The sequence below is a fragment of the Hippopotamus amphibius genome, chromosome 8 (genome assembly GCF_030028045.1).
Source record: "Hippopotamus amphibius kiboko isolate mHipAmp2 chromosome 8, mHipAmp2.hap2, whole genome shotgun sequence".
In the NCBI taxonomy this organism is placed as follows: Eukaryota; Metazoa; Chordata; class Mammalia; order Artiodactyla; family Hippopotamidae; genus Hippopotamus; species Hippopotamus amphibius.
Genome location: NC_080193.1, coordinates 51,207,533 through 51,226,101, shown reverse-complemented (window position 1 = coordinate 51,226,101; position 18,569 = coordinate 51,207,533). Strand labels below are relative to the sequence as shown.

Here is an 18,569-nt window from a genome sequence, read left to right as displayed (position 1 = left end):
CGCAACTGTGGAGAGAATTATAACTTACCTGAAACATACGGTGAGCCTTATTTTGAGTACCTGGCGTCCTTACATTGCTAGATTTAGGCTTTCGAAAGCATGTGCAAATCAAGAAAGAAATCTTGATCGCTCAGTCCACATTTTATTTTTTTCTTGACCAACGTAAAATGATAAAATTCTCAGTTTAAGAAATGGGGAAAATGAGGTTCCAAGTAGTTACGTTAACTTTCTGAAACAGAATAGCCTCTAATTAAAATTGAATGTGTATCCTCATGACATATTAAACTGTTTTTATTCCTGTTATCAGCAGCCAATAAGAATAAACAATGAGGGCCGATTATAAATAGAAATGTCTGTTATCTTCAAAGTTTCCCTAACCTTTGAATACTGGACTATAAAAATGTAGTCCCAAAGAATACATTTATATTAAAAAGTAATTGTCTTGGTAATTCAGAGTTCTTTTTGAGTGGTATCAGACTCAAAGAATATTTGTGCTTCAGATTGCTCAAGAAAATAAAATCTAAAAAAAGAACTAAATCTGGATTTATTAGTGAAATCCACTATTTTGAAGAATTCTATTATGACACATTGTAAGGGTAGATTTAGAAGTTCAGGAGACAAGCGTATGAGATTGGACATGCAGGGTTATATTAATGTCTACCTATTTTGTATTAATGAATATTCATAATAATTAATAATTATTCCATTAATTAAAAACCTAACTCCATTGAGGGAAGTAACCCATTTTATAGACCTCTTGTGGATCCTTGGGATACAATGGTAACCCTGCCTTCAGGACAGTGGAAACTAGTGAGATATACTTCTTTCTGCCATTCACTAGCACACATGGGATTCTCTCTCTATTTCTGGAGAAGTGTGAACTGTACAAACACACGAGTCTATAAATGCAGTTTTGTATTCTACCACTGTTGTGCAAAAACACTTGAGATTTACTTGTAAACACTCAGGGGATTTCCTTCAACTCCATGTGGGAAATGGGACTTTTCCCCAGAATGCATCTCTCTGCTTCCCTGCCCTCTCCAAATCTGCCGCTCCCCGTGCAGGATCAGCACAAGCCTGCCTATGAGAAAATTTATGTTGCTTTCTGCTCACGTACAGATGGCCCTGGAGTGAATAAGATGCAGTAATTCAAATTAGACTAGCACCTTTCTATCTGTTTATGAATGGTGTTGCATCCCCATGAGTGAATTAGAGCCCTGTGGTTCCTGGGCAACGGTATTATTCTTGCAAAATTTGTGCTGAATTAAAAATATATATCATCTAGGAAAGAAAGAAGAAATCCCAGCCCTCCAACATTTATCCAGAGTGAGTTTCAGTTTCAGTGCAGTTTTTAGTTATTGTCACTGTAGATTTACTATTCCTAGCTATTAGAGCCAGGATAAGCAGTGATTGGGTTAAGAACATCAAAGTCATGGCCGACCTGGGGATTGTCCCTGCTTACATGCTTAGATATGCTAGCTTCTAAGTGAGGAAACTCATTTGCTAAGGAAACAAGTTGGTGCAGTTGGGCAGAGCCCAGTTCTAAACCAGCAAAGTTTCCACATGAACAGTTACGTCTTGAAATTGAAAATGTCAGCTTTCTGTCTCACTCCCTAACTGGAGGAAAGCTTTGCACTGCATTTAAAATGGGGATGTAGAATGGGTTGTCGAGGAAAGCAATGGGAGTAGAATGAGGAAAAGAAATTCAAAAGCGAACGGTATGGGAGGCGATGCAAAATATGTTCTTCATTAAGATAAATCTCTGATCCTTGCTCCCCTGGCAGTAGAGCACTTGGCTCTCTTAGCAGAGATTAGTCGGCCAGGTGGTAAAGGATGTGCAGGCTAGGGACTGAATCTAGAAAACCCTGGCCTCATTAGGGTGATACTCTAACCATCTAAGCTACGTAGTTGCAGATGAAGCATATGAACTGTGGACTGCATAGTAAACGTGACAAACAGAGCAGGGAGTTATTTCTGGGAGATATTTGATTTGTTTTACTAATGACCAGGCGCCCTGCATCTTAGCCCCACGTGTCACAGCTTAAGAATTAGCCCCTCAAGTCTTGTTGGTACCTCTCTCGTTACTGCTTCTCTCTGACCAGTTAGATCTACATATAGGTCTGTGGGGAAATGAAAATATAAGGAGCCAGGAATGAATGAATGAATGCACTCTTAGGTTTATTCATTCACTCAAAAAAAGAGTTAATTGAACACCGACTCAGTAACACTCGCTATGCTTAGTTGTTAGAGATAAAATAAATAGGACAGAGTCACTGACCTCAAGGAACTCAGATTGAGTTCTCTTTTTAAATTTTGTAAAAGCACAAAGGGAGGGCTTCTCCTTAAGGAAAGAAGACCATCCACTTGGTGGTCCACGATGCTCAGACACCAAGGAGACCCTGGGTTTTACCCTTCCAGGCTTTCTTCAAATTCCGTGTGATTTTGAGGCTACCTGGAGACCCAGTGGGCCTGCTGTAGCAGGTCAAGGGCACCCTTACAGCAGCTTCTGGAGACAAATTGCCAGGTCAGCACACTCATTGGCAGTGGCAGCCGAGATTCAGGAAGAAGCTAGGGTGAAGGTCAGAGTGCCATACACACCTCCAGGCTCTGATCAACAAGAACAGACTGGGAGTAGCCTCAAGGCCTTCACACATGGAGCCAGAAGGGCCAGCAACAAATCTGCAGGCAAGTGACTTCTCTCCAGCTGTAAGATGACACCACACCTCAGTCTCCTTTCTCTGTGAAGATCGTGGTCCATCCAGCCAGACCTGTGTACGCCTAGGAAGCATCTATGGGTGAAAAGCAGTTGCTTCTCTTCTACATTTTTATGCAAGAGATACATGGTCCGCATTTAAAAACAAACAAAACACTGTCAACAATTTTGCATAAAAGTTTTACTATATGTCATGAGGTGGATAGACCTAGAGTCTGTCGTACAGAGTGAAGTAAGCCAGAAAGAGAAAAACAAATACTCTATGCTAACACATATATATGGAATCTGAAGAAATGGTACTGATGAAACCAGTGACAGGCAAGAGTGGAGATACAGAAGCAGAGAATGGACTTGAGGACATGGGGCTGGGGTGAGGGGCAAAGGGGAAGTTGGGACGAGGTGAGAGAGTAGCATAGACATATTTACACTACCAGCTGTAAAATAGATAGCTAGTGGGAAGTTGCTGTATAACAAAAGGAGATCAACTTCATGGGAGATGCCTTGGAGGGCCAGGATGGGGAGGGTGGGGGGGAGTCACGAGAGGGAGGGGCTATGGGGATATGTGTGTAGATGCAGCTGGTTCACTTTGGTGTACCTCAGAGACGGGTACAAGAGTGTAAAGCAAATATATTCCAATAAAGAGTTAAAAAAAAAAAGGTTTTAAATATACAAAAAGTTGAATGAGTTTTACAGTGAACACTATATGCACCAACTAGATTCTACCACTCACTTTTACTCTGCTTGCTTTACCACATATCTGGCCATGTTTCCATCTCTCTCTCCATCCATCTAATCACTGATACATTTCAAAGTAAATTTCACGCATAAATACATTTTACCCCAAATTATGTACACACTTGAGCATGTATATCACTAAAGTTCCATATTTATTTACAGTGCATTTTTTTCTTTCAAGATAAAAGTTACATACAGTGATATACACAAAGCTTAAATGTAGCATTGGATGAATTCCAGCAGATGCTTCCACCTGTGCAACCCAAACCCCTGTGTAGATACAGAACATCACCATCATCCCGGGATTGATGTGTGTCCCTTACCGGTTAGTCTCTGCCCCTCCCTGGCAATGATTGTTCTTAAATTTTACATCATAGATTAATTTGTCCTGTACTAAAGTTACATATGAATGGAATCACGTAGTATTTATTCTTTTGTGTGTGGCTTCTTTCACTCGGCGTTATGTTTTTGAATAAGCATCAGCTTATTCCTATTGTTTTTTTTTTTAATTTATTTATTGGCTGCATTGGGTCTTTGTTGTTGCACACGGGCTTTCTCTAGTTGCTGCGAACGAGGGCTGCTCTTCATTGTGGTGCGCAGGCTCCTCATTGTAGTGGCTTCTCTTGTTGTGGAGCACAGGCCATAGGCACATGGGCTTCAATAGTTGTAGCACATGGGCTCAATAGTCGTGGCTCATGGGCTCTAGAGCACAGGCTCAATAGTTGTGGCGCATAGGCTTAGTTACTCAATGGCATGTGGAATCTTCCCAGAGCAGGGCTCGAACCCATGTCCCCTGCATTCACAGGCAGATTCTTAACCACTGCGCCACCTAGGAAGTCCCTGTTTGTTTTTTAATTAATTAATTTACTTTTTGGTTGTGTTGGGTCTTTGTTGCTGTGCACGAGCTTTCTCTAGGTGTGGCGAGTGGGGCTACTCTGCTGTGGTGCAGGGGCTCCTCATTGTGGTGGCTTCTCTTGTTGCAGAGCATGGGCTCTAGGTGCATGGGCTTCTGAAGTTGTGGTTCATGGGCTTAGTTGGTCCGTGCCATTTGGGATCCTCCCAATTGAGGGCTGCAACCCATGTCCCCTGCATTGGCAGGTGGGTTCTTAACCACTGCACCACCAGGGAAGTCCCTCTGTTGATTGCTGAATAGTATTCCTATGTAGGAAATATATACAGGCATACCTCGTTTTATTGCACTTTGCTCTATTGTACTTCCCAGATACTACATTTTTTTTTACAAATTGAAGGTTTGTGGCAACTGTTCATTATCAGATGATAGCCTTTTTTTTAACAATGAAGTCTTTTTAATTAAGGTATATACATTGTTTTTTTAGATATAATGCTATTGTACATTTAATACACTAGAGTGTAGTGTAAACATAACTCTTATATGCAATAGGAAACCATTTGTGTGACTTGTTTTATTGCAGTATTTGCCTTATTGCAGTGGTCTGGGACCAAACCTGCAATATATTTGAGGTTTACCTGTTAACACAGTTGCTTGTATATTCTCTTGTTGATGGACACTTGTTTCTCAATGGATTTTAAAAATTTATTTTAAAGGCCATCATGTTAGACAAAGTCTAGGATTTAAAGTGAGATTTGGGCAAAAATTAATGCTAGTCAGTATGTGGGGGCTCATGAAAAAGATGTTTGATTATGTACAATATAAATGAATTATTTATTTTTTTGAATTTCCCAGTGGTAATGTACTTAAACTTTTTAACCCTGCTAATAGGCATCCAATGACTTTCTTGTAAGCATTTCTCTTTTTTCCAGCAGATATGGGAAAGATGCTTGTCCCCATTATGACTGCTTACCTTGCCGGATGAGTGCTGTTCTCTACATGGGGTCATGGGGCATGATTTCATAGGGAGGAGACTCCGGGCGAAGGAGAGGTGCTGCAGTGATTCAAGCCCCTCAACCTTCTTTCTGTTTGAACCCCAGTCCCTTTCTTCTTGTCTTTTAAATGAAATTCAATCATGGTGGTACCCTTGCTTAATCTGACACACTTTCTCAAAGTGAAAAGATTGGGAGTCACATGCAGTGAAACGCAAGTAGAAGCAATTTGCAAGTCATAGCAGCAGCTGTCAACAGAGCGCACGGTGTAGGTGAAGAGATTACAGCATGTGTTTCTAGCAGAAGTGGGTGGGTTATGGTCTTACAGCCTCTCACACAAGTAAATATGAGGGAATTTTGAGTAATTGCATTATTTTTTTATCCCCGGAAATTGCATTATTAATTCCATTATTATTTTATGTGATTCATCAGCATATACACAGGTTAAAATATTTCTTAAAAACAAAAGTGTGATTCGGTTCAGCTTTTAGTTCAAAGAGCCTCAGCAGTTACTAGTTTGAGCCGGGGAAGAGGGGCTTCTTGTTTTGTATTCATTTTGTTTAATTTCTGTCAAAAATGACATGCTAAACTGAATATCTGATCACAAGAGTCACAAAAGAACACTTCAGTCTAATATTCTGATCAGTTTCCTGAGCATCATTAGGCAAAAAGAGGGCTAGATTTAGGGAGGAAGGAGGGGATGTGGAAGACGCCACTTTGCTTCACCTGCTGTTAGAATAAACAGCTCCCCTTGTGCCCTGGGATCATGTTTTCTAATAGTCCTTTCATTACTGAATGAGTCAAATTCTTCAGGGCCCAAATCATATCCTCTGATTGTAAAGAGACTCCTGACACTATGAGGCCCTGAATGATTAGGTAGTTACCTCCCTTGAAAGGATTCAGGAAACCATTATATTTGAAGATTTACTTCCAGAAGGATCTTCCTTTGTTGTGAAGGGAGACTGTCTCTGTGAGACATAGATGCAGGTCCAATGACAAGTTCCCCAGTCATCTGCTCTTTAAAAAGGGGTCTGCGACAAAGGTGGACCCCTGGGCACAGAGAGAAGATTTTGTTTCAAATCCTCAGTAATCCGACTCATATGTGGTTTTTATAAGAATTGTTTAATTAATTTATTTTTATTTATTGGCTGCATTGGGTCTTTGTTGCTGTGGGTGGGCTTTCTGTAGTTGTGGGGAGCGGGGGCTACTTTTGTTGTGGTGTGTGGGCTTCTCGTTGTGGTGGCTTCTCTTGTTGCAGAGCACGGGCTCTAGGCACGTGGGCTTCAGTAGTTGTGATGCATGGGGCTCAGTAGTTGTGGCGCACGGGCTTAGATGCTCTGTGGCGGCATGTGGAATCATCCCAGACCCAGGATCAAACCCGAGACCCCTGCATTGGCAGGCAGATTTTAACCACTGTGCTGCCAGGGTAGTCCTCGTATGTCGTTTTTAATTGTTCTTCTTCTCATATGTTCTTTATTAATGCCCTATTTTTCTAGCTTTAAGTTAGTGCCCCTTTTAAGCAAGACTTATGTTTTTTTTCTCTTCCCCTAGAGGAAATATTGTAGTAAAAATTTATTAATTAAATGATATGTACCTTAAAACATGGAATCTATTTTTAATTAAATATAATTTCTACATTTATATATGTTATCTGAAATATACTGTTTGCATATGACTGGTTATTTTTTCTGACTTGTGTAGGACTTAACTTTTTAAAAATAGTTCACTTAATATACATTAGAATTTGTTACATCTAAGTATAATTTTGGCCTAGATTATTTTTAGTTATGATAGCTACTTGACCGGTATTTGGAGGAAGAAAGGATTTATTCTCAGGTCAGACAAAAGGAAGAAAGAAAAAAAAAAAAGAACTAGAAGATATTAATTAGGGTCAGTGTTTAACGATAAATTGAACCAATCAGCAAGTTAAAAACAAAACCAAAAAACTCTGCCCATGCCTGACCTGGAGAAAGGAATTGGCTTATTTTTGGTCACATTTGGGAAACAGATGGTAGAATTGTTCTGTGTGCAGACTGGTAATGCAATCCCTCATACATCAGCTATCAAAATAATAAGGTAAAATGTCATTGGGCCTTAAACTACAATGGATGATGCTTCACAGTCTTTGATTTTTAGGAAAATAGAGAAGTTTGCTAAGTGAGAATTTTTTTTTTTAAAAAGATACCATTAGGGAATAAATAATGGTATATTCTTAGCAGGTTCAAAATATTTCTGTGTCACCAGATTTATAAAGGTTTTGAAAAGATGAGACAACTTAATTTTTTACCAAGAGCTGATCTGGATCCCTACAACTCTGTTTCAAGTGTAGCTTGGGAATGTAATTGGTTTTAATTAATCATGAATTTGTGCCAGAATAGTATTCACCCTGTTACTGTGGGTCTAAGCTGCTTGAGATTCTATTTTAACAACTTTCTTTCCACCCCCTCTTTTTTCTTTCTTTTTTTTAAAACTATGAAGCCAAGAAGAATAAGGGGAAGGTGAATAAATGTTTTTCTTTTTGATGTAGCCACTTGTGCATAGAGCTTTTAATGATACGGAAGAGATAATTCAGCAAGATATTCACTGAGACAGAATTGTATTTTAATTTATTGATGACAAAGACAAGGTTTTAACTGTTTTAACTGTTGGCCCATAATTAAGCCAAATGTTTATAAAGGAATAAAAATAAGGATTGAAGTAAGAAAGACTTTAAATCTCTGTGCTAAGGTAGGAGAAAATAGACTAATATGCAGGAAGTGAGAGACTAGTTCCTGATGAGTGATCTTGAGCAAGTTATTACCATTATCATTATTTTTCTTATTTATGGTAGAGTTAGTAAATATCATGGAAAATCTACTACCATTCAAGAGGTTGTCTCTGTTTATATAAAATGAAATTAAGTATTAGAAATTGGCTTTCATCACTTATTATTTCAGAATTTGTGACTTCTTCACACCTATTCTTTTCACATAAGCTTACTTTGTCTTTTCTGCCAGATCTTAAGCTCTCCCCAGGTCAGAAATAATATTGTTGTTTTCTTGGTTTCAGCATCCAAAAGGTTTTCACGAAGATGACTGTTAATTAGGAGTTAAGACTTCTCTTGATTTCAAATCATTTCCCTGAATGTAAATAAGGCCTAGTGTAAAAAGGATGCTGTTTTTACAATCATGAAAATGGTTTAATCCTAACTCCCTGTCCAACTAACCATGATCCCGTAAATAAGCCATTTAACCTTTCTGGACCTTAGCTTTCTCATCTGCCGCAGAGATATAATGATACTTTAAAAGTGCATTATAATGATTAATAGATGAGAGAGTCCTTTGACAAGTTAAGAGTACTATTTAATTTTTTTATCGTTAATAACATAAGATATGTGAAAATATAGGGGACGGGTTTTGCTTTCCTGGCTGGATGCCTGAAGAGGTGGCTTGTGTAACTGTGCAGTCAACAAATCATTCTGTGCACACCCATAGCCAGTGCCCACCATCTTCTCTAAATCCTGGATGGATCCTGGTGCCGTCCGCTGTGAAGGCAGAACTTCCCCAGTTATAGCCCAGGTTTGCATTGTCCCAGTTTGTCCGCAGTGTCTTTACTCTGCTGCTGAGTAGGGATGTACCATATGAGAAGCTGGCATTCTGAACCATACACTACCTTGGTTATTGTAAGGGTCTTGCCACTTCTGGGAATTCAGAGGCCTCCTAGAGCCCCTAATTTGTCAGCCTGCTCCCCCCCCCCCCCCACCTCTCTCCTAAACTAGGATCGTATTGAGTCACTCAAATACATGCTTCAGGATGGAACTTGAAAAGACAACCGACTCAGCTTCTGAGCAGGACTCAGCTTCTGAGCAGGAGAGCACTGTGTTGAGTCTGTTTAGTTCAGGCAGCCTGCTCTCAGAGTTCTGGTCCATGAATCCTCACGGATGACTCCCAAGGACATGGCCATTTGAACACAGTCTGAATATAAACAGTCAGTGTCTGTTACAGAGTAGGCACTTAATATTTTTAAAAATGAATTAACAAGGGATTCATATAATAATGTCTACTGAGTACCTACTTTATCCATAATTGAGGGAAGCACATAATGAGTATATGGCATGATTCTATAGCAAATATTATAATTTACTTCAGAAGACAAAGCATGCATACATGAAATTTTTGAGGATTAAAGTGGAGAGTTTTTAAGTGATAGAATAAATGCTTTAAAGTATAGGGCTATAAGAATTCATAAAAGTAGGGGACTAATAAAGATGTCTCTTAGGTGGAGAAACTTGAGGTGGATTTTGAAAGATGGATGGCCCATGAGAAGATGAAAGGGTGTTGGCGTTCCAAGAAGTAGCAACAGCCTGAGACAATGTGTAGAAATGGAAATGGGTGTGTGTGTGTGTGTTAGTGTGTGTGTGTGTTACTCTTTATTTTTGGGCTGAGGGGGAAGGGTGGGGAGAGGAAGGATTTGAAGCGGGTATTTAAAATAGGACTATAGCATACAATATATATTATAACCTATAGAAATACTCGTAAGTGTGCACTAAGATGTATTTGTAAAGATATTTCTTCATTCAAATAACAAGCTTTTTTGAAGTAATTTAGATTCCGTCAACGGGGAATGGTTAAATAATTTGTGGTGCGTTCACATCATGGAATATTAGGAAGTAGTTGGGAAAAAAGTAGATCTTAGTGTGCTGACCTAGAAAGACCACCATGGAAAGACATAACAGTGTATTAATGGTGAAAATGCATTCAGGTGGGATTTGTCAACTTTGAAAACTGATTTTAAAAAATCAGAGTGGTATTTCAGGAAAATTTCTGGGGCGACATTGTGTCAATTTGAAAGTGAAGAGGGATGTTGGGAGATGTTTGTATGTGTAGAGACGTAGGAGGGCAAGGATAAAGACGTGAATCGTAAAGAGAGAGAGAGAGAAGCCAGAGCCATTCTGCAGAATGGTTGTAAAGGACTTCATGACAGATTCTTAATATAGGGGGTGAAGGAGAAAGAAGAGAAAAGACATTTCCAGGTTTAAGCTTAGGGAATAATACACTAAAGAATGATTTCTACTAACTGGAACAGACATGTATTAATAGGAAACATTCTTTAAAGAAATTGCTTATTCATTTATCTATCTATTTATTTTTGGTTTTCAGGATGGAAGAAACAGTACGAAATCTATTGCAGACTCAAGGACCTCCAGAACAGAAAAAAGAAGAAACTGTTAATATAATGGTCTATCAGGTACACCATATGTCTTGCTCTTGGCTGGATACTGGTTGGCTTGTTTTGCTCGGATTTCTTTAGCTCTATGCTCCCTAACCTGGAGATATATAAAAAAGGATGGTCCAGACCCCAGTGCTGGGAGCCACACCAGTCACCTCTGTTTGAGGAATACTGTACACGTTCATTTCACTCTTTCATTTCTTGTACTTTGTGAAAGGAATCATAGCTTTGGTTGCAGAAAGGCGTAAAAAATAAGTTTACAGTGATGCAGAGAGACCTACAGAAGCGCTGCGGTACTCTGTGGTCAGGGCTATAAAAGGGGTATCTACTCGGGTGACATTGTGTGACAGTGACTGAGGTGACATTCTCTGGAACACAAGGGAGGGACCGACTCCTCCTGCCTGGGAAAGTAAGGAATACTTTCCAGAGGTCTGACATTCAAGGTGGGCCTGAGGAGTAGAGAACAAGAAAAAGAACATTCCAGGCAGAGGGAAGCCTAGGTAAAGGGACAGTGGTGTGACTGTACATGACAGGCTCCTGGAGAGTAAAGACACTCACTGGACGACATCATGTCCTGGTGAGATGACAAGTTTGATGGTGAGACTGAGAGGACATGGCTGACTGGCCAAAGTTATGCCTGTCTGCTCTGTTTGCGGGTGTGGTCTTGCCTCCAGCCATGTGGAGTCTATAGAGGTCCAAAGAGAGTCAGTGGTCAATGCAGTAACAAGTTGCCCTTTTGTGTGTTTTTTTTTAAAATTTCTTTATATTATTGTTATTTATTTATTTATTTGGCTGCACTGCACTGCATGTGGGATCTTAGTTCCCTGACCAAGGATTGAACCCGTGCCCCCTGCAGTGGAAGCAGAGAGTCTTAACCATTGGACCGCCAGGGAAGTCCCAGCAAGTTGTCTTCTGATAGCCCTTATCCCACGGCGCTTTAACACTAGCGAAGTGACTGGGCTGGGAAGCAGGGCGTCTAATCTGAGCATGGCCCGAGTTGGCCGCACAGATGAGACGCTCTGACAGCAGAAAGAGCCCGGGCAATGTATCTAGATCAATAGAGGACTTTCATTGAAAAGCACTTAAAATCACAAATAGATACCCAATCTCTATTGCACAGCTATGCACAGGGGGCTTTAAAAAAGCTAAAGAAGGCAAGGAAATGGGCCAGAGTTTAAGGTGATCACCCTAGGTTTTGGCTGGCTAAAAAGCAGGTGGGTTTGGGGAGGCAAGCCCAGGAACCTGGCTGGTAAAGATCATTTCACACTGGCTTCCCTGTATTCACGGGTTCTGGGCTCTGCAGCCCAACTTGTGATGACAGAGACTGAGAGGAATCTGGTAATAAAAGTCACAGTATTATATACAGTTAAGGAATCTAGGCAGCATTAACCTTAAGAAGTCTATGTCCTAAATCATTCACTCTTGAGACATCTACAGGGCTACAAGATGCCATTGGGGACAACTGTTCTCTGTCTCCAGTGAAAACAATACAAGGAGTTGACTGTAACTAGTGAGTGGGAGATTAAAATTAGCTTCATAAAAATGGTAGAAAGACCACTAAAATCCATTTCTCAGGAAAAGGTTTAGATTCTTCTTGAGATGATCTTCACATAGGGGAGGCATATCCAGCTTCTGCTCATGTGTGGGCACCTACAGTTAGGATGAGGGTTTAAGTCCCTCTAGCTCTGAGGGACTTCCCTGGTGGTCCAGTGGTTAAGACTCTACGCTTCCACTGCAGGGTGCGTGGGTTCAATCCCTGGTTGGGGAACTAAGATCCCACATGTCACACAGCACTGGGTGCGGGAAGTCCTTCTAGCTCTGATCTTTAATAGGTATTATATCTGCTTTGGCAGAAAGTTGAGGTAAAAGTAAGAAATTAGACTTGATTTTGCATTAAATGATTCTGTTTAGCCTTAAAGAGTCATATGAACCTGAAATATCAGTCCTCTGCCCCCCCTCACAGGTAACACCAGGTTTCAATTAGAACTAAAAAATGAAGCATCCCTCCTGTGCTTTTTTCAGTCTCCTCATTGTGGCTCTGTTTCATCCAAGTTCTTATTTTCTTTTAATCATTCTTTGCTAATCTCTTCACCACTTATTAGCCAAATCTGTGGTATAGACACATAATCAAAATTTGTTTTGTGAAACCAGAAGCTTCTTAGAAAAACAGAGAGACTTTTAAAAATGTATTTTAAAACTATTTCTCTTAATCCCCCAGTCTATTAGATTGAGGAAATCAGCTCTTCTCTCTAGGGAGGAGACAGTTACTAATGTGAATTCATGCTACACGGAAGGGATCTTTTCAGCCATTGCTCTCATTGACCTTGGGCCCATTATCTGGAAAATGGAAGAGGAATTTGGGTTACATGGACCATGAAGGTCATTTATACGTTCAAAAACTATTTATTGAATTTTTACTGTGGACTGGGCACAACTTTGTCCCCTGGGGATTCAAGACATGAGAACAGAGAGAAGGGTGGCACGGAGTCCCAGGGAGGTAGCTCCCTGTCACTTCACTCATCCTATTGTTCTAAATATAGCAAATAGTAGTAAGATTGGTTGTGTAAGATGTATGTGGCGAAACCAGTGAAGTTCCCTGAAACTGAATTCTTTGTTTCGGGTAAGAGCTGGGAATTTATTGCTTCATAACATGGAGGGTATTAGCACACCTGACTCGGATTTTCCAACTATGAGATTTCTCTGACAGGAGCCAGAGGCCCATGCAAAGCTGAGGCCCATGGGAAAGCTGGAGTGGGTTTTAGTTTTCATCTTGGAAGTGTTTGTTCTGAGGCTTTTATCATCGAATTAATATAATAACAGCAGAGTAATAGCTTTCTGGGTTCCAGGCCCGTGCTAATTACTATGCATGCATTGAAGGGTGGTCGTAATTTGTTGGAGGGGCGTGTTCCTGAAGATGTCTCCAAGTTGGTTACTTGTATCATTTAGAGCTTGTGTATATAATTTCACCTGGACCAGCTCACAGGTCAGTAGGTGTTTCTGTTCAGCAGCTGAGACAGACCCACACTAGCTGTCTGTGGTTTCTCCAGCTTTGTCACTGTGCACTTCTTGACTCTTTTTTTAATTTGGAGAGTTTGCATGATTTCAAGATTTGGGCATGAAGTGATATTAATAGCATTTTTATGTGACCACAGTTTCACATTTGCCTAGTTCAGAGTCCCATTGACTAGACTGTAGCTCATTTGGTCCCCACAGCAACTGAGCAGGAAGTACTGTCACTGTCTTCATCTTACAGATGGGGACATAGGCTCCCAGAGGGGAGTTCTGGTCCAAAGATGCAGCCTGGAAGTAGCTTAAAAAGAATTTGAACCCTAATCAGTCTGACTTCACGGCCTCTACTCTTTATGCGGAGAAATTCTGGAGAGATGAAATGATGGAGCCCAAGTTACCCAGCTAGGTGTCATCTAAATTGGGACCTGAACATTGGTCTTTCCACTGTCCATGTAGAGCTCTCTCCATTCATTCATCCATCCATTCATCCATTCATTCATTTGCTCATTTGGTCATTCAAATGACAGTTATTCATTTACTTTTGGACCTACATGTATTAGCTTCCTGTTGCTGCTGTAACAAGCTTAGTGGCTTGAAACCACACAAATTTATTCTCTTATAATTGTGAAGGTCAGAAGTGCAAAATCTTTCTTCTTTCTGCTGCATTCTTTCTGGAGGTTTCAGGACAGAATTATTTCCTTGCCTCTTCCAGATCCTAGCATTCTTTGGCTTTTGGCCCTTTCCTTCATCTTCAAAGTACATCACTCCAAACTCTGGTTCCATTGTCATTTCTCCTTTTTCTGAGTTTGACTCTTCCCCCCTCCCTCTTGTAAGGACCCTGTGATTACATTGGGCCCATCCCCATAATCCAGGATAACCTCCTCATCTCAGAATATTTAATTTGATCACCTCTGCAAAGACTCTTTGACCATAGAAGGTAAGGAAACATATTCACGGGTTTCAGGGATTGGGTAGGATGTGGACATCTCGGTGAGGTGACGTTATTCTGCCTATCACACTAAGTAACTCATTAACCTAGCAGGCTGGCATCACCTAGCAGATGCCAAGCCAAGCGCTGGAGGTACAAAGAGGCCTTTTCCTGGAAAGCTCAGTTTACAGGATGCTGGAAATTGGGGAGGGAAGGCAGATAATCAAATGTATGCAACGTGATAGGAGCCCAAAGAGCAGCTTCCACAAGTTCTGGGAACACAAAAGAAGATGCCACCAAACCTACTGCACTGCTCTCCCTGGAGACTCTGCTCCTGCCTAGGACTTCTTTTCAACAATCCTTTTCCATTTTCTTTTAGTCTCTGTTGTCACAGACTCAAGAGTCAGGCACCCCACAGCTTGCCTTTCTCAGAACATCTTATATCCCTATCCCCGGTATTTTACTACAACTGTCTGACTGGCAGGACACATACGTTTGGTGCTTTACAGTTTTCAAAGTGCTTACACAAAATGGATCTCATTTGTTCATTTTGACAGCCCTAAAGTAGATATTATCCTGCTCATTTTTAAGGATGAGTCTCAAAGAGGCCTGATTCAACTCTGGCAAATGCTAAGTGGTAGAACTAGAAATAAATCTCAGACTTTCCTCAGTGAGATACATAGAATGAAATTGAGCAGTTATCGGTGGGATAATCTGATGACGGAGTCTAACTTACCAGCTCACAAAATCCTTGTCTCAAAATACAAAAAATAAGTGAAAGGAAACTGAAATCAATTAATAAGCCATGTAACATTTGTGCCTGACATTTCTTCTGTGAGAGAGACAAGCCTACAGGTAAGAGAAATATTATCAGTATACGGAGGGAAAGTGACATACCTAGCGCCTAGGACAGATTCCTTCGTTAGGGGAAAATAAAAGACCTCAAAGGATTGTCTGCAGAGCAGACTGAGTAAGGGGAAACGTCTTCCGTTTCCCTCTTGCTCTGTTTCTTTCTCCAGCTCATTCCTTCTAGGCATTTGGGGATTTCTTCTGTATTGTGTGATATATTCTCAAAACCCAGATTACTGTTTCATTTAGTTGAGTAGTTCGGAAATATGTTAGAAAAAACATTCATGACTTGATGCAAACAGGGGCAATTAAGCATAAATGAAATGGAGCAGATAGTTGAGAGGACATTACTCCCTCAGCTTCATCTGTCAAAGTATTTCAACATAGGCAACCTAAGATACAGAGAATTGTAATACTGATGATGGATTACCCATTACAGTCCTCTGTGTCTGTAGCTACCTTTTGTGCTGCTTTGTTACAGCTGATAGATTTCCTCTTGTCTCTGCTTTTCTGTATGGAACATGAATTGAACCCACATTAGCTCATTTATTTAGGAAGGAAAAAAGTAGACAGATAAATGGAAACACTAATGGGGGGGAAAAGACCTGCATTATGGATACAGCGTCTACCACTAACAAGACTTTTGGCCTTAGGTGGTCACTTAAACTCTCTGGGTTCCTTGTTTTTCCTATTTGTGAATGAAAAGGTTTTGGACTAGATTAGGGATCACAAACACAAAAACCTACAATTGCCAAATAATGTAAATGGTTAAAGTGGGCCAGGCATGAGAACCATTGTGTGTCCTCTGGGAGTGCACATTCAGTTTTCCCAATTTTGATAAGGAAATAGGTATAGAGAGATGTGGTGTTTTTGTTCTTTTGTTTGTTATTCAAAGGCAAAAGCCTTACTTTAAAAAACCATGCAGTAGCAACCTACACCTGGTTTAATGCCAAAGGGCAGTAGGGAATGGTAGAGACTATGGCAAACTGACTCTCTCTCTCTATATGTATATATCACATCATCTTTATCTATTCACCTGTTGATGAACATTTAGGTTGCTTCCATGTCTTGGCTATTGTAAATAGTGCTGCTGTGAACACTGGGGTGCATGTATCTTTTCAAATTATGGTTTTCTCCTGATATATACTCAGGAGTGGGATTAATGGATCATGTGGTAACTCTATTTTTAGTTTTTTAAGGAACCTTCACACTGTTCTCCATAGTGGCTGCACCAATTCACATTCCCACCAACAGTGTAGGAGGGTTCCCTTCTCTCCACACCCTCTCCAGCATATATTATTTATAAGTTTTTTGATGATGGCCATTCTGACCAGTGTGAGATGATACCTCATTGTAGTTTTGATTTGCATTTCTCTAATAATTTGTGATGTTGACCATCTTTTCATGTGTCTTTTGGCCATCTGTATGTCTTCTTTGGAGAAATGTCTATAAATGATAATTCTTACCAGGGATAGGATTTTTTTTTTTACTTTAAACTCCACCTTCTTTCCCTATAATGATTTAAGTGTACTTTTAGGCAAATTCAAAAATGTAAGTGCACTCGGAAGAAAACTTAGGGTTGAAAAATTTAATCACAAAAGATACCTTTCTAAGAAAGCTTTTTAAAATAATATTCCTACTATATTTAAAGTATGAATTTCCAAGCTTCTAACATAATAGCTTTTTTTTTTATAAGCATATGTAAATACAAGACAAAACTGCTGTTTGTGGTTTACAGGAGCTGTAAAATTCCTGACTCTGTTTCCTGGCCGAGTATCAGAATCACCTTAGGAAACCTTAATAGCTTCAGCTATCCGGGCACCTTCTTATATCTTCAGATTTAGAATGATCTGTCTTGTTATTTCTGAGTTTGGTGGGTCATTTTGATTCCTCTGGTCCACAGATGTGTTGGGGACCAGTGAGGTACTTCAAAATCCATCCAGTCCACTACCCGTTTCCTCATTTTGCAAACGAGAAAATGGAGATGAAGTTTATAGCATGCTATATGCATTTCTACTGCATCTATACCGATTCTTTCATTCACAATACCTATTTCAGTAAATGCCCCGGCAGTTAATTATCCAAGAGATCTGAACTCTTTAGAACTCTGCAGAGAGTACGTAATTCATACTGGTTATTCAGAAAAGTGTTTCGGTTTCTCTTTTTTTCCTACCTAAACAAAATGTGGTAAACAAATGCAAATCCATAGGTCAGCAGTGAGTACATTCTGTGAGCGCACACCAGTTGCGAAAAATGATCTGAAATTCTACTGAATATCTGTTGAGAGAGTGGCTAAGTCTTTACACAGGTATTTATAAAATTCTGATACACAATGGGATGGGAAATATTTTTATTGAGTGCTTTTATTTATGTCCTGTAATCTCAGGAAGTCTCAGGTGCCTTTGATTCTGCTTGAAGAAATTTGGCCTTTACTCTGAATTGCTGTGAACTTTGAATTGCTGCTGAGTGGGTAATGGTAATAAAGGGAATATTTTTATTGTGTTAAGTTTTAAAAGGCTGAAACTGTTCCTTGAGGAAGCAGTTTTTCTTCCTTCCTCTTTTCGTCTTCTTTTAAGCAACATCCTCTATTCATATAATAAGTTTAGATAAAGGAGGCAGGATTTCTCAAAGCCAAAGTGCTGAGATTCAGTACAGCCAGAATCACTGCCCTTCATAAAATATTCCTTTTCTCTTTGAAAGTATTCTTTAAGATGAAAGTATGATTTTAAACCCTACGGAAATACTTTCCAGAATTCCAGAAGTTTTCAAAACAATCTCTGTTAGCACACTCACTAAGGAGAGGGTTCACCTCTGTAATTCCAAAGTCATGAAATATTTTGAAAGGAATAGAGGAGTTTCACATATCACTCAGAGTTTAAATAGTTACCTACATTCTTCTTAGGAATTTTAAATTCCTGGTTTAATAGTTTCTGACTCTTCTTTCTCATCCTCAATTTCTGCCTACATTCTGTGCACAGACACGAATACATTTCCTGTTAGATATTTTGACCCAGAGCTGAGCTCTTATCAAGTAAAAACAGAATACGGTCTCCGTGTTAAGACAGCTGTAACCTATGAACTATATGGTGTGCTGAAAAATCACCTTCTCTTCATACAGGTGAGCTGGTCATTGCCAGTGACCATGAGCCACTCTCCTCAGCTCATCTCAGCAGAGGGCCTGACCTTGTTTTGGAAACCCTGGATGGTGTCTCAGGTCCGGAGGCTGTGTGGGTAGAAATCAAAAGATGTTGCCCTTTCGTAAGTGTGTGACTTGGGCAAATACTC

General features: G+C 40.0%; 1 protein-coding gene across 1 annotated transcript in view; it reads left to right on the top strand.

The window, feature by feature from the left end:
* NCKAP5 (NCK associated protein 5) overlaps positions 1 to 18,569 on the top strand; it is a 928,785-nt gene that overhangs the window by 600,854 nt on the left and 309,362 nt on the right. The window contains exon 6 of the mRNA XM_057745121.1: positions 10,429 to 10,516. Coding sequence (XP_057601104.1) covers positions 10,429 to 10,516 — 88 coding nt within the window. The remainder of the gene's footprint in view (positions 1 to 10,428; positions 10,517 to 18,569) is intronic.